The sequence below is a fragment of the Onychostruthus taczanowskii genome, unplaced genomic scaffold, assembly GCF_017590055.1.
Source record: "Onychostruthus taczanowskii isolate IOZ18803 unplaced genomic scaffold, ASM1759005v1 scaffold222, whole genome shotgun sequence".
Classification (NCBI taxonomy): domain Eukaryota; kingdom Metazoa; phylum Chordata; class Aves; order Passeriformes; family Passeridae; genus Onychostruthus; species Onychostruthus taczanowskii.
In genome coordinates, this window is record NW_024499485.1 from 172,099 (window position 1) to 184,766 (window position 12,668).

At 38.8% G+C, this 12,668-nt stretch overlaps 1 protein-coding gene across 1 annotated transcript; it reads left to right on the forward strand.

Annotated features, from left to right (window-relative positions):
• Positions 1-354: 354 nt before the first annotated feature.
• On the forward strand, positions 355-8,407 carry LRRC14B (leucine rich repeat containing 14B). Its single transcript, XM_041405188.1, has 2 exons — positions 355-1,290; positions 2,760-8,407. The coding sequence occupies exons 1-2, from the start codon at positions 386-388 to the stop codon at positions 3,403-3,405; spliced, it is 1,551 nt and encodes a 516-aa protein (XP_041261122.1). The 5' UTR covers positions 355-385; the 3' UTR covers positions 3,406-8,407.
• The last annotated feature ends 4,261 nt before the right edge of the window (positions 8,408-12,668 follow it).

Genomic DNA, 12,668 nt, shown 5'->3' on the forward strand with positions numbered 1-12,668 from the left:
AGTGGAATACAGATCATATTATTTATTTAAGTGGAACTCTGAGTGCATTTTTGTATGGCATAAAAAAGATACAGCAATATTCTCATGAATGTGTGCTGCACTGATCTTACTGTTTCTGCTGGATAGCAGTCTATATTTACTTGAGTTAGCTTAGATATAAATATGAGGGCTTAAAAGCTCTCTGACTAAAGATCGCATAGATGATTACTGCAGACTCACAGTGTAGCTCTAAAATAGAAAGCAGCATGTGACTCCACTCTGGCTTCCCAGGCTCCCGCTAGCAGCAAACAGCAGTTGCAGATAAAAATAGAAGGTCGTAAGCAACCAGGATCTTTAGTTAAATATAGAAGTCACTCTCCATGACAGTAAGGAGTCCAGGACAACAATGAAGTCTCTCCGATTCATTAGCGCCGAAGCATTTGTGTCAAATGCAGAGTTTGCCAGGAAGAGTCTCGGGGCTGTTGCGCATGATCTTTTTCCGCTTCTTTTTAAAGCCAGCTATTTACTGGAGCAAGGGGAAGTGATTCATGACTTGGTAGAGAACTGGCCACTTTTTGATTTTAACATGGGAAAACTTTTGGGAGCTACTCTGGACTATGAGGAAGACCTGAGCCACAGAACATGTTCAGTGTGCTTGGAAAGCTGTCTGACAGGGCTGAGAGACTATGTGCTGAATCAGTCTTCTCCCTACATGAAAAAGTTGAAAGTGGTCGACCTGACGGGTATAAGAGATGTTGAAGTTCAGTTTTGTAAGTGCAAGAAGACAATGGGCAGGTGGGCCAGGACACAGCTGCTCTCTAAGCTTTGTTCAGACCTCCTGGTTTACCTGCAACAAGCACAGTGCAATCCAGGTACCTTTGAAGTCAGTATCAATGTACTAATTGACTTGTTTGTTACAGAGCGGAACTATGAGCTGGTCATGCAGGCCCTGCTGAAGAAATGCAGTTGTCCGCTGAAAATCTGCTGTGTGGCATTCAGATCTGACAACCTGACCTTGCAGAAATTCTTCTATATCATAAAGCTCGCTGATCCCTCCTTGTTGCGCAAACTGGAAATAGTTCATAATGTTCACTTGGAAATGGAACATTTGGAAATGCTCTTCAACAGTATCCACTTCCCTCTATTGATGTCCTTGACCTTGCCAGCACGAACATTTAATGTGCGGAGGTTCACAGCTACAGATGAACAGATGCTTACTAACATTGGTGAAAAGATGGGTGAAATGACACAGCTTACTGAGCTGAGTATGTCATTTTCTATACTGACTGGAAGAATACAGAAACTTCTCAGGTAATTTGGTCATCCTGCTTTCAGTCACACTGTAAAAAAGAGCACTTTGTGCCACCAGCAAGCTGGGAATCTCTGAGAGTAAGGGAGGTGAGTGTATCTTGGGGTGTATGTGGGAAGGTGCAGCAGGAAGCTAGGAAAGATTATGTGTTGGGGAGAATCAGCAGCCAATGTATACCTAATACACTTTGAAAAACTGACTATTTTGATTAGTCTTCCAGAGTCCATCAGGTGAGAATATACTTTTAGCTACCACAGGTATACCCAGATATTTTTTATTTGAACTTATGTATTAATCAGCTTGCATTGGCCCTTGGTGCAAGTCCTGAGTTGTATTCCAAGTATTTTTTTGAGTATCTAGTGAATGTTTGTCCTCTAAAGAACAGTCAGTAAATATGCTTTTCCACAGATACTGTATTTTAAGGAGGGCAGGGGAATAGTTGATTTTCATTTGAGACTTTGATTTCAATTATTTGTTATGTCTCTTGGTGCCAAGACAAGGGAGATTTAATTTTTTTTGTACTGCAAATTAAGCTGATATGTGAATATTCATTATGAATTCCAGTGGAAAACTGGCAATTTGCAAAAAGGTAGCAAACACAGTAAGCAGTACTCATATTGGAACAGGAAATAAGTTAATTGTAAGCTTTTCAGAGCATCTAAAAAAAAAAAAGGCAGATAATAGTTTCATCCAGACAAATGAGCTTGGTCTAAAATTCTTCCCATACAAGAAGCTATTTTATTTAAAATTTGTGAGTAGCACACTGCATATATTGATTGATACAATTGAAATGAATTGCAAGTTTCTAAGCTTGATCCAGCTGAACCCTGTGGCAGAGGTCTCACTAAGATGTAGTAAGTATGAAAGCAATCTCTTGATTTTTATTTGTCAGATCTATTTTATATGTAATGTGAATATCTGAGTATAATCTCTGTTACACTTCTTCCAACCTGCTTCATCAGAGTGTGTCTTTGCAACTCCAGAAAACTACCTCTTGGGCATTAAAAATGTAGCAAAAAGAAACCAGCTAGAAACAAAAGCAGATATCCTCTCAGAATACTGATTTAATATTGGAATTAATCCTTCCTTAATGGAAATTATCTAAATCTCTGGATTGCAGCTTTCTACAAGAAGCAGCTACCAATGCTCCTATGGTAGTAGTGATCTGCTGTTAAAGTCAGCAAGTGACTTTACAGTATATAACTGGTTAAAAAATAGATACACAGAATGTTAATGAATTAATCCCCATTAAGATAGCACAGTGGAGCCATGCATAGAAGTAGATAATTAATGGAAGTAATTTCAGGAGAAAAATATACTTGCTATTGTTGGCACATGGTTTTTTTTCAAGAGAGGTTAGAAAAAATGTGGTAGATGGCTGCATTCATAATGTGGCTAGATGTATGAAATTTTGTAAATGTAGATTTTCAACATATTGTATCATAACACTTTTTTCTCTTTAATTCTGCAGCCCACTAAAAACTCCACTGAAGATGCTGGATGTTTCTAACTGCTCCTTGAACCATGCTGATATGGCCTTTTTAGCCAATAGCTTCCATGCGAATCACTTGGAAGCCCTGGACCTGAGTGGTCATGATATACCTGAGCTTTACCCATCAACATTCTTTAAACTCCTCAGCCATTGCTCTTCAGTGCTCAGGAGTCTTACCCTGGAGGACTGTAATATCCAAGACACTCATGTCAACATGTTGATTTTAGGTTTAAGCCCTTGTCAGAAACTAGAGGAATTTAAGTTTATTGGAAACCCACTGTCATCCCAAGCACTTAAACATCTTTTCACATTTTTCTGTGAATTGCCAATGCTGAAAAATGTGGAGTTCCCAGTTCCAAGGGATTGCTACCCTATTGGGATCACCTACCCCATTGATGATGCCAGTGTTTGCAGATTTGATCCTCAAAAATATGAAAGGGTAGCAGAGGAGCTTAACCTCATTTTACTCCAAGCAAATAGAGAGGATGTGAAGGCTTCAACACCACTCTTTGGGAGTTATGATGCTGCTGTTCAGGAGACAAACAATGAACTGGGAGCTTACTTGATCAAGTCCTTCAAAGAGACTTTAGAGAAGTTCACTTCTTCATTTAACAAAATGAGTTAAATTTGTAAAACTGTAAAGTAGTGATGAGATTATCTGCCAAATCAGAACTTAAATTAGTCTTTTCTAGATCTACACCTTCAGTCATCAGTTGTGAATTTTCTTTAGTTTTTCAGCTGAATTTACTATTATTTGAATAACCTGTAATCACCTGAGGTACTGTAACTCATGCTATACCTATTGCATACACCTTACACAAGCACTACTTGCTCCCAAAAGAGGGGAGGACACTTAATGGTGCATTATTTTATACAAGTGCACTTTTTCTCAGTAAAGCAAATAGGTGTTTAAGCTTGGCTGATTTCTTATACAGGTTCCCTTAGATTTGTCAGCTGGTCTGGTAGCCCTGCAGAAAAACAAGGAAGTCCTTTCCCAAGTCCAGCAGGATGGTCAAAAGATTGTGCACATATCCTCATGTGTGGCTCCCTAAACTGTTTTTTTTTTTCTTTTTTCTGCTCATGACCTGAATTTACCAATCTGTGTTTTATGTAGTATATTCCAAATAATGGAGAATGTGTAACAGCCTCCATATACCTGTGCCTCTTTCTTCTCAGAGGCAAGTGCAATAAACAGGATCTGTCTTATACACTGCCCTTGGTGAGGAGTAAAATTCCATACTGAGGAGGCAGCAAACCAAATGGTTGGCTGACAGCAGGGGATCTCATCCCACTTACCCAGCAATATTAACCAGTTTGTGGGGACTCTGCTGTTGTTCTTGCAATGTGTGTTTTAGAAAGGCAGACCAGGACAGTGTTGCACAGCCATGCCTCTTATGTCAGCTGGTCAGTGCCTCAAGATATTTCCTTCCTGGAATCAGCTTCTTGGCTGGTAGAATGTACCCTGCTCCTTTCAGTTGTTTTAAAGAAAGTCTAGGACTGTGGTAGTACTGAAAAAAAGACTAGTGTTGAAAAGACATGCAAAAAAAAAAAAAAAGTTATTCCAATGCCAATTTAAAAAATGTGGAAAAGGGACAAGGCTGGTTGGGCTGGTTGCTGAGTATCTAGAAGTTCATCTGTGTAAAACACTGCTGGCTTTCTGTCAGGACTGTATGTTCTCTACAGATTTGCGACCAGTATCAGGAAAAATCACATTTATTTGTCTAACTTTAGTGCAAGGAAAGTATTAGAATGACAGAGTAAACAGTATCCCAGGCTCCATGCACGCAGCATTGGAGCATAGGTAAAGGGGCCAACTGGATGTCAGGACAGTAAGGGCCACAAGACACACGTATGAGGAAAGTACTATAATTGGGGCCTGAGCGATAAACAAGTGCTACTCAGCTTTTCACCTGTAAAACTAGACACTTGATTGGCTTCTAGGTAATTAAAAAAATAAATATAATAATATAAAAAATGTATGTAATAAATATACTTTAATAGTTCATGAAAACTTGATCAAACACGACTGAAAGTGAATGTTTGTAGCAGGAGCTGGAGGTGTCACTGTAGCATTGAGGATCATCATTAAGATAACCAGGACAGTTTATTTGAAATAATTATGGGCCTCATCATCTGAGGGTAAGGAAGAAACTTTCTTCATTTAGGTAGTGCTGATTTGTCAAGCTTTCTGTTTATCTACAGTAGGAATATGCAAGCAACTCTTAACCTAATTTATTTTAAAAAACCCCAAAACAAACCAAAAATTAATGGTCCGAGTACTAAGCAGAACTTAGAGGTTCCACAGCATGCATTTAAATTATTGTTTTTGATGTCAGCTCACATTCTAACATGTTTTATTGATTAAACATATGATGGTAAAATTGAAAGTGAATGGTCATGACCTGTTTATGTTTACAGAGCACTTGAAAAATAAAAAGGCAATCTAAGTTGCTAAGCTAAGGAGTTGGGAATAGTAAATGACAGAATTGGGTCCCGTATGACCTTGCTTGTACTTTGACAGGATTCCACATGCTGCTTTATCCTTGCCTCTACTGTGCCTTTTCTTCCCTCCAGCCTCGCCATTCTTTCCATCTCAGACTTGACTGATGATTTCTCAGTCAGATTTAAGTTGAATTTTGCTATGCCAAATGTCTACCTCTTTGGGATGAGTAGTGATACTTTTGCAGGGAAAGAACACTGTACTACAGCTGTAAAAGTGTAGTGATTCTTCCCCCCTCCAATCTAACAGGTTGTACCTGGAGGTGAAGGCTGGCCATTTTGGAACATGCTGTGATATAATGGTTGGTCCTTGCCTTTTTCAGTACACACAAAAGAGACAGCTCTTATTTCAGAATTATTAGATGCCTTATAAAGTCTGCTTCTGGTTTCTTCTTGCCACGGTTCACCCCTTTATTTCCTTCTTTTTCTGAACCCCACAAACTCCTGCCTTTCTTCCATTTTCAGTCTCGTGTCTATATGCTAACTTCTGGGCCAGCAGAATTATGTAGCTTTTGTTTTGGTGCAAAGTGACGACTATTTTAGAGCTTTAGCTCTCAGATATCCCACCTTCTTCTCTTTAGTTTCTTTCTTAGTTATGGTTGTTATCATTGGTTTTAAATACAGGTCAAGCTTTAGCATTTTGTTTTTTGCCTGACTTACTGCAACAAGGATTTCTGTCCCCTCTCAGAAGGGTTCCTGCCTGTCTTCTGCCCCAGCAGTGTGATTTTGGTTTGGATCTGCTCTTTCTTCCTTCTTCCATGTGTGTGGGACCTGGAATGCAGCTAATAGAGAAGAAGGATTAATTGTATGTTGACCTAACCATATAAAATTATTTTACACTTTGCAAGTACAGACAGATACTGATTGAGTCCTGTTTGGTGTTTCCTTTTCTTCCTTACGGGATGATTGTCAGCTTCACTGGGTTCAGACTGGAGTGGATCCAAGGTCATTTGTACTGTCTATCCAGAAAGCTAAAACCTTAACTACATACCACCTTGAGGGGAGACAGTCTTCTAAGCTCCAGTTAAGGCTGCCCAGACAGAGACAGGACAGGAGTTACCACAACACTGAATCCACACAGCTGTCAATGGAGTGAAGATGAATGATGTGAATGGAGTTGAATTCAATTTCCTCCTACCATATCTGCTCATGGTGTTCCTTTAAGTGTCTGAAGAAGAATGCTCAAAGTCACTTGAGGTTTATTTGTGAAAGACACAGAAGAGATGCATGTAGGAAAAAACCCTGAAAAACAAAACCAGGATGAGATCAAAACCATTCTCACCATATTCAAACAAATGTTATAAACACAAAATGCAATAATGAGTATCACAGAGAAGTGAAAGGCCGAATTTTTAATTCCAATATAAAGAAAGAGACTGCTAATCTTTTATTTTATTCACCATACTTTATTCAGTACCATGTTTTATTTACCATATTGTACTTTTTTATTCATTAGCATATTTTAACTTAATTTGCTGGGACAGGTTTTGTTCAGCAGCAGTTGCTTGCAAATCTTTCTCATTTGCAAGGTAAAAATTGCCAGAAGAGCTTTCTGCTGCTGAAATTGCTAAACTCCCCTATTCAGTAACTGTCCTGAGTTCAGTGAAATACTGAGTACATAGGAAATAAATATTCTCCTTTGACAAACTTCATAAAACTGAAAAACAGGCAAAAAATCTTTATAAATGACCTTTGCTACATCTGATCTCTTCATAATTTAAGCCACATTACGTTTTGGCCACACACAGAGCAGCTGAAAAAAGCAACAGGAAAAAAGATTATAGTAAGATTTTTACTGTGGAAGAAACAGCACAGCAGCTCTGTACTTGGAGACAGCTATCTGTACATATCCTACATATCCTACATCAGTACATAAAATCCTACCAATAGAAAAAGGCAAATAAACACTACTGTTGCAAGAAAGTTGTCATATGTGAAACTGAAACAAGCTTCCCAATATAATCCTACACCTTTTAAATTACTATTCTTAAACTCAAAAGTTATGGACTACAGGTCAATTCTTCTTAACAAGCATGAACTTTGCTTACAAAGCTCCTCTTTCTCTCCTTAAAATATGCATCAGTCAACAACAGAGCAGGACTGTATGAACTACCTTGCAAAGAAACAAGGGAAGGAGCATTGTACCTAATGCTCTCCACATACTGCCTTCAAGTAAAAGTACCCTGTGTGAAAATTATTGTGTCTAGGATAATAATTTATGATGTAAATTTAACACCTGTTTCAATGAATGTGTGGCCAGAGAGTCAAAGCTGCCTCTGGTTAATCCTAAAAGCAGCAACTGTAATCATTATTTTGTAGGGATTTTTAAAATAGTCTTATACCTAGACAAAGAAGCTTTACTTTTGAAGAAAACATGTTGGTTGTGATTGATGATTGCATTATTTTTAAAAGTCTTTGAATAGTACCCAGCATGACCTTCTCTATCATTCTTCCAGGTACTAAGGTTAAAGACAGTTTGCTGTCTAAGGTACAGCTGCATTTATATTGGTTAATTTTACCCAATAAAGATTTACAAAATAATCCTAAAGATAGTTTTAATCTCAGGTAGAATGTGAAGACTTTATGCAGCATAGGATCACAGGATTTTAAGGGGAACACCACCTGTCTGTCCAGAAAAAAAAAATAAATTATTTCTCCCTGTGGAAGATGATCAACACTCCACCTTGTTCTCAACTTTAAAGTATTTTAAATTTCAGACTGAGAATATTCAAACATCTAAAACACATATCTGTTCTGGGAATTCATAATGAAGATAGAGGTAATATTTTGTCTTCCTTCTCCATCTTTCAGTCAGAAGTGATTTTTTCTTCCTATTGCATCTGCTGTGAACTGTGGGAAATCATCCACTGAACTGCTGCTTTTTCCGTTTCCATGTTTTTCTTCACTGGGCTGAAGGTTTCTCTTAGTCTCAGATCCACCATACAACATTAGTTTTACTTGTTAGAGTTTTATTTGTTTGCTGTAGAAGGTTTTACAGACTGAAAGACAACCTTGGCTATGCTTCTCATTATTTTACTTTTTATTCTGAGCACCAGCTAACATGCTCCTAATGAAGCAGGACTATAAGCTTCATTAATGCTCAATAAAAGTTGTATTTTTTTTTGTTTTGTTTGTTTGTTTTTGGTTTTTTTTGCAGTGGTTTGATATTTTGGCTCTCTTGCCCATTGCAAGCTTGGAATACAAGTGAGCTCTGCTATTCCCTTGGCTCCATTTCCCCAGAGGTTCTTCCTTGCGCAAAAGAGCCTGTGGCTGCAAGGACTCCCAACTTGCTGCACAGTTCACTGTTGCTACTTCCCAGCTCTCCCTGTGTCCAATTCAAGTGCAGGGTAAGCACTAGAGTACTTTTCATGCATCACTGGCCAAAATACAGAGTGGCAGAGCACATTTTGGAAGGCAAAATGTGTGCTTGTCATTGATGCATGACCTACTTTGGAAAATGCCTCCTGGCACCACATACTTCTTTTGTGTGTGGTCAGTATCAGTCCTCACTCATTCTTTTAAGTTCTCATTCTCTATCATAAACCAACATAAGGTCCTATTTCCACTTGGAATACTTTGTGTATTTCAAAGTGCTTTTGGAGCTGTTTTCTGCAGGAGTTTAATATTTTGGTATGGTGTATATAGGGGCAGCTGTTCACCAGTGCAACATGTACATTGAAGCACACTGGTTTGCTTCATCGTAATGTGACTGCTGCTTGAAGTTCTTTAAACATTTAAGTCCACTGCATTCTACTGAGTTTTTAAAGGAACATGCAGTGAGGCTTGGCCACTTCCTCAGTTGTGATGTTGTGCTCTAGGGTAATTCAAGATTTTACTTGTAAGTATTTCCTTACATTGTTTCTGGGCTAAATCTATTTACTTTTTTTTTTTTTTTTTTTTTTTTTTTTTTTTTTTTTTAAATGTTTGCACAGTAGAGAGAAAGCTGAAAGTTTGCATATTCAGTGTGTAACTGTTGCATATAAAGATAAGAAATGTGGCTGGAATAATGCATGAGGTTTTAGCATTGTAGTTCAGGAAGGTGATGGACATTTATTCCAAGCCACTAAGTTCAATGAGTCAGATGATTTTAAGTCAGTGGTGTTAATGGTCTTACCTGGAAGGACTACCATGTAGAATATAATACAGCAGAGGTTGCTTTGATCTGATTTTATTACACTACAACTTACCTTGATGCTATTTATGTTCAGAAATACTAATTTAATGGAAAAATTTAAATAGATATATTTCAGTTACTTTCAGTTACCTTTTTAATACTTTGAGAATTACATATTCTTTCCAGATTCTTTAAGTGTTGAGGTTTTTTTCTCTATCTTTGTATTTCAGTTGCCATCAAATTGGTTTTGTTTGAGCCTGTGATTCAGTCCAATAGAGCTCCCAATATAAAAGCACACATACTTGTCCTTGATCCTGTTTCTGTGAACACAATCCAGATTAACCTCTCCTTCTGCTGTCTCCATTAGATTGAACTATTTATGCTAAGCCCATTTTGATGAAACCAGGCAAGGGAGTGGCTGCATGTTTAGCTGGCCTGACAGATTTGGAAGAAAATATAAACCAGTGTTATCTTTTGCCTTCCCAGAGCTACAGGCACTCTGCACATCCAGTGAAAATTCCTCAAACAGTGTTTATTTCTAACACACATGGGAATCATCAGGAAACCCTCTGAAGAATAAAATGCCCCATTTTCCTTACTGTGCTTTGACTGTATTCGAAAAATCAACTACCTTGAAGTGCCCTACATGATCCTCCTATTTCTAAGGCATCTTTGAACACCTGCACAGAAGCATGGAGCAGCACCTCTTCTTGGCTGAGGGCAGAACTTCTTTTGAGAAATTTGGCTGGACCCAGCTGCTTTCTCAATTGTAGGGAGGGGGCCAGTTAACATGCTGCCTCTTGGGACACATCTCCTGCATGGCCTTTCCTGGGTGGGAGCAGCAGAATAGAGCAGAGAAGCTGACAAGACCTCAGCTGGCAGCTTGGGTACATCATGATACCACGCCTGACCAAAGCTGCAGTGACCTCTGAGGTTGTGGGTTCTTTTGGCTCTTACAGTCAGGAAAGCCTTGATTTCCCTCCATATCCCTTTGTCTGGGAATTAGGAGTTCTAGTGTACAAATGTAAGTGTACAAAAGTGTCAGCAAAAGGCAGAGTCGGGGAGGGCTTTGAAGGATCTTTTAAGTGAAGACAAGAAATTTGAAAAAAAAAAAACCAACTGTAGGATTTTCTTAATGTAATGAGATGGTGGGGGTGCCTAGCATTGATGGCAAAAGTATTTATTGTGAATTGAGTTAACAGAGGATGTGACAGAATGAGAACTCTAGCTGCATGGACAGTCATACCTCAGGCAAGGGGAGTGGAAGGCATGAAAATGATTAACACTGATTTGTGAGCTTAAAGATGAGCTTAAATTTGTGAGTGGCATTTTGGAATCTGAAATTGCCACTTTTACATCATATCTGTCCTGTTGTTACCTGTATTATTAAAAGAGATGATTTTATAAGTAATTGTTTAATCACTGTATATGATTAATGCTGCTGTTTCTTTGCAGGAGACTGCTGGAATGGCAGTTCAGGCTGCTACCCAGGGTGTGTCTCTCCCTAGTACAGCATGGCATCCTTTCTGCCATGACCCACATCCTCTCCCCGCCGATAATTACTTTCTCTTATCTGGTGGAGAAAATTCTCTTCAAAGGATTCCTTTGATTAAGGAAATTCATTAATATGATGTCTAGATAATATTAATGCTTTCCTGCTTAAGTCTTCTCACTTACTGTTTGAACAGCACATTATTCCATAGTTTCTTACGATCAGCATATTTGGAGTTTAATAGAAGCTCTACTATCAATCAATTAACATTTCTTATGTTCCAGAAAAAAAATTTGAGAAAAGTAAATCTCTGTGTTATTATTTCAGTAAACATCGCTGCCCATCAATTACACATACGGATTTAATGTCAATCCTTGTGAGTATTTACCTGAAGAAAAATCTCCCACTTGGGATTTCTGAGCTCATCTCGCAAACTGTCATATTCATGCTCAGCAAAACGGACGAATTAAAGAAATGTTCAGGAAATTAAGGTCCTTTTGACGCTACGAGCAGCAGCTAAAAGGTGTGATTGTTAATAGTTTCCACCAGATGGCTCCCGAGGCTCAGAGGTGACGCAGGGCCAAGCACACAGACGGGATTTGGTTCATGACCAGCGATTTCATCATGTCATAAACCACTCCTGCAAAGAGCAACAGAGTTGTAACTTTAGCCTAGACCCCATCGACGATCAGCATCACCACAGGGAACATGTGCATCAAGAACAGTGTTCCATAATGTGCCTGTGAGCACACATGCAGGGAACAAATGAAAAAACATGGTGACCAGCAATGATTAAACCAATTCAATGAATCCTTAAAGTAATTTCTTTTAACAAGCTCTGATCAGATCTGTTGTTATCTCAATCCTCCGGGTACTACCGAAAATGTCTGTTGGGGTTTAATCCCAGCCAGCAAGAGCCATGTAGCTGCCACCTTGCTACCCTCACCCCAGTGGAAAGAGAATTGGAAAGAAGAGACAAAGTTCCTGGATTGAGATGAGAACAGTTTAATAGCTCAAACAAAATAAAATATGCTACTACTTCAACTGACAATTGTAATTGAAAAGAGAGACAAGGAGCAATAACACCCAATAGAAACAAGTGATGCACAGCACTATTGCTCACCACTCACTGACTGATTCCCAGCCCATCTGCCAGCAGTGATCTGCTCCTCCCAGCCAGCTCTCCCAGGTTTATATACTGGACACGGTGCCCTGTGGTCTGGAATATCCATTTGGCCAGTTCAGGTCAGCTGTCCTGGCCATGCTTCCTCCCAGGTGCTTGTGCAGCTCCTCACTGGCAGAGCACAGGAACCTGAAAATCCCCTGGCTCAGGGTAAGCACTGCTGAGCACAGCTGAGCCATCGGTGTGTTATCAACATCAGTCTCACACTGAATTCAAAACATCACACTGTGCTGGCTAAGAAAAAACTAACTCTATCCCAGCTGAAATCAGGACACATCCTTTTATTTATTTCTTCCACAAAGGAAGAAATATGACAAGGAATCTGTCAAAGAAAATTTATTCATTTAAGAAATGAACTTTCTGTCTCAAATTATGAACCCAGCTTTTTATCACAAGCTCAGTCATAGACCTTTACTTTATTCAGAATTAGAATAGCAGTGTTCTGAAGAGTAGACAAAAAGTTAACAGTGATGGTTCTGATAGATGAAGAGTTGGGACATAGGTATTGTCTTTTAAAAGTAGTTGCCTAATTTACAGTGTGAACAGGTTTTTGTTTTTGGTTAAATATTTAGGATTCTTCCCCCCCCCCCCAACATGTAC

Excerpts from the sequence above, each read along its gene's own strand:
- LRRC14B (XM_041405188.1), top strand. The coding sequence starts at position 386 with ATGAAGTCTCTCCGATTCATTAGCGCCGAAGCATTTGTGTCAAATGCA. Across the intron at positions 1,291-2,759 it reads AGAATACAGAAACTTCTCAG|CCCACTAAAAACTCCACTGA; the intron begins GTAATTTGGTCA and ends TTAATTCTGCAG.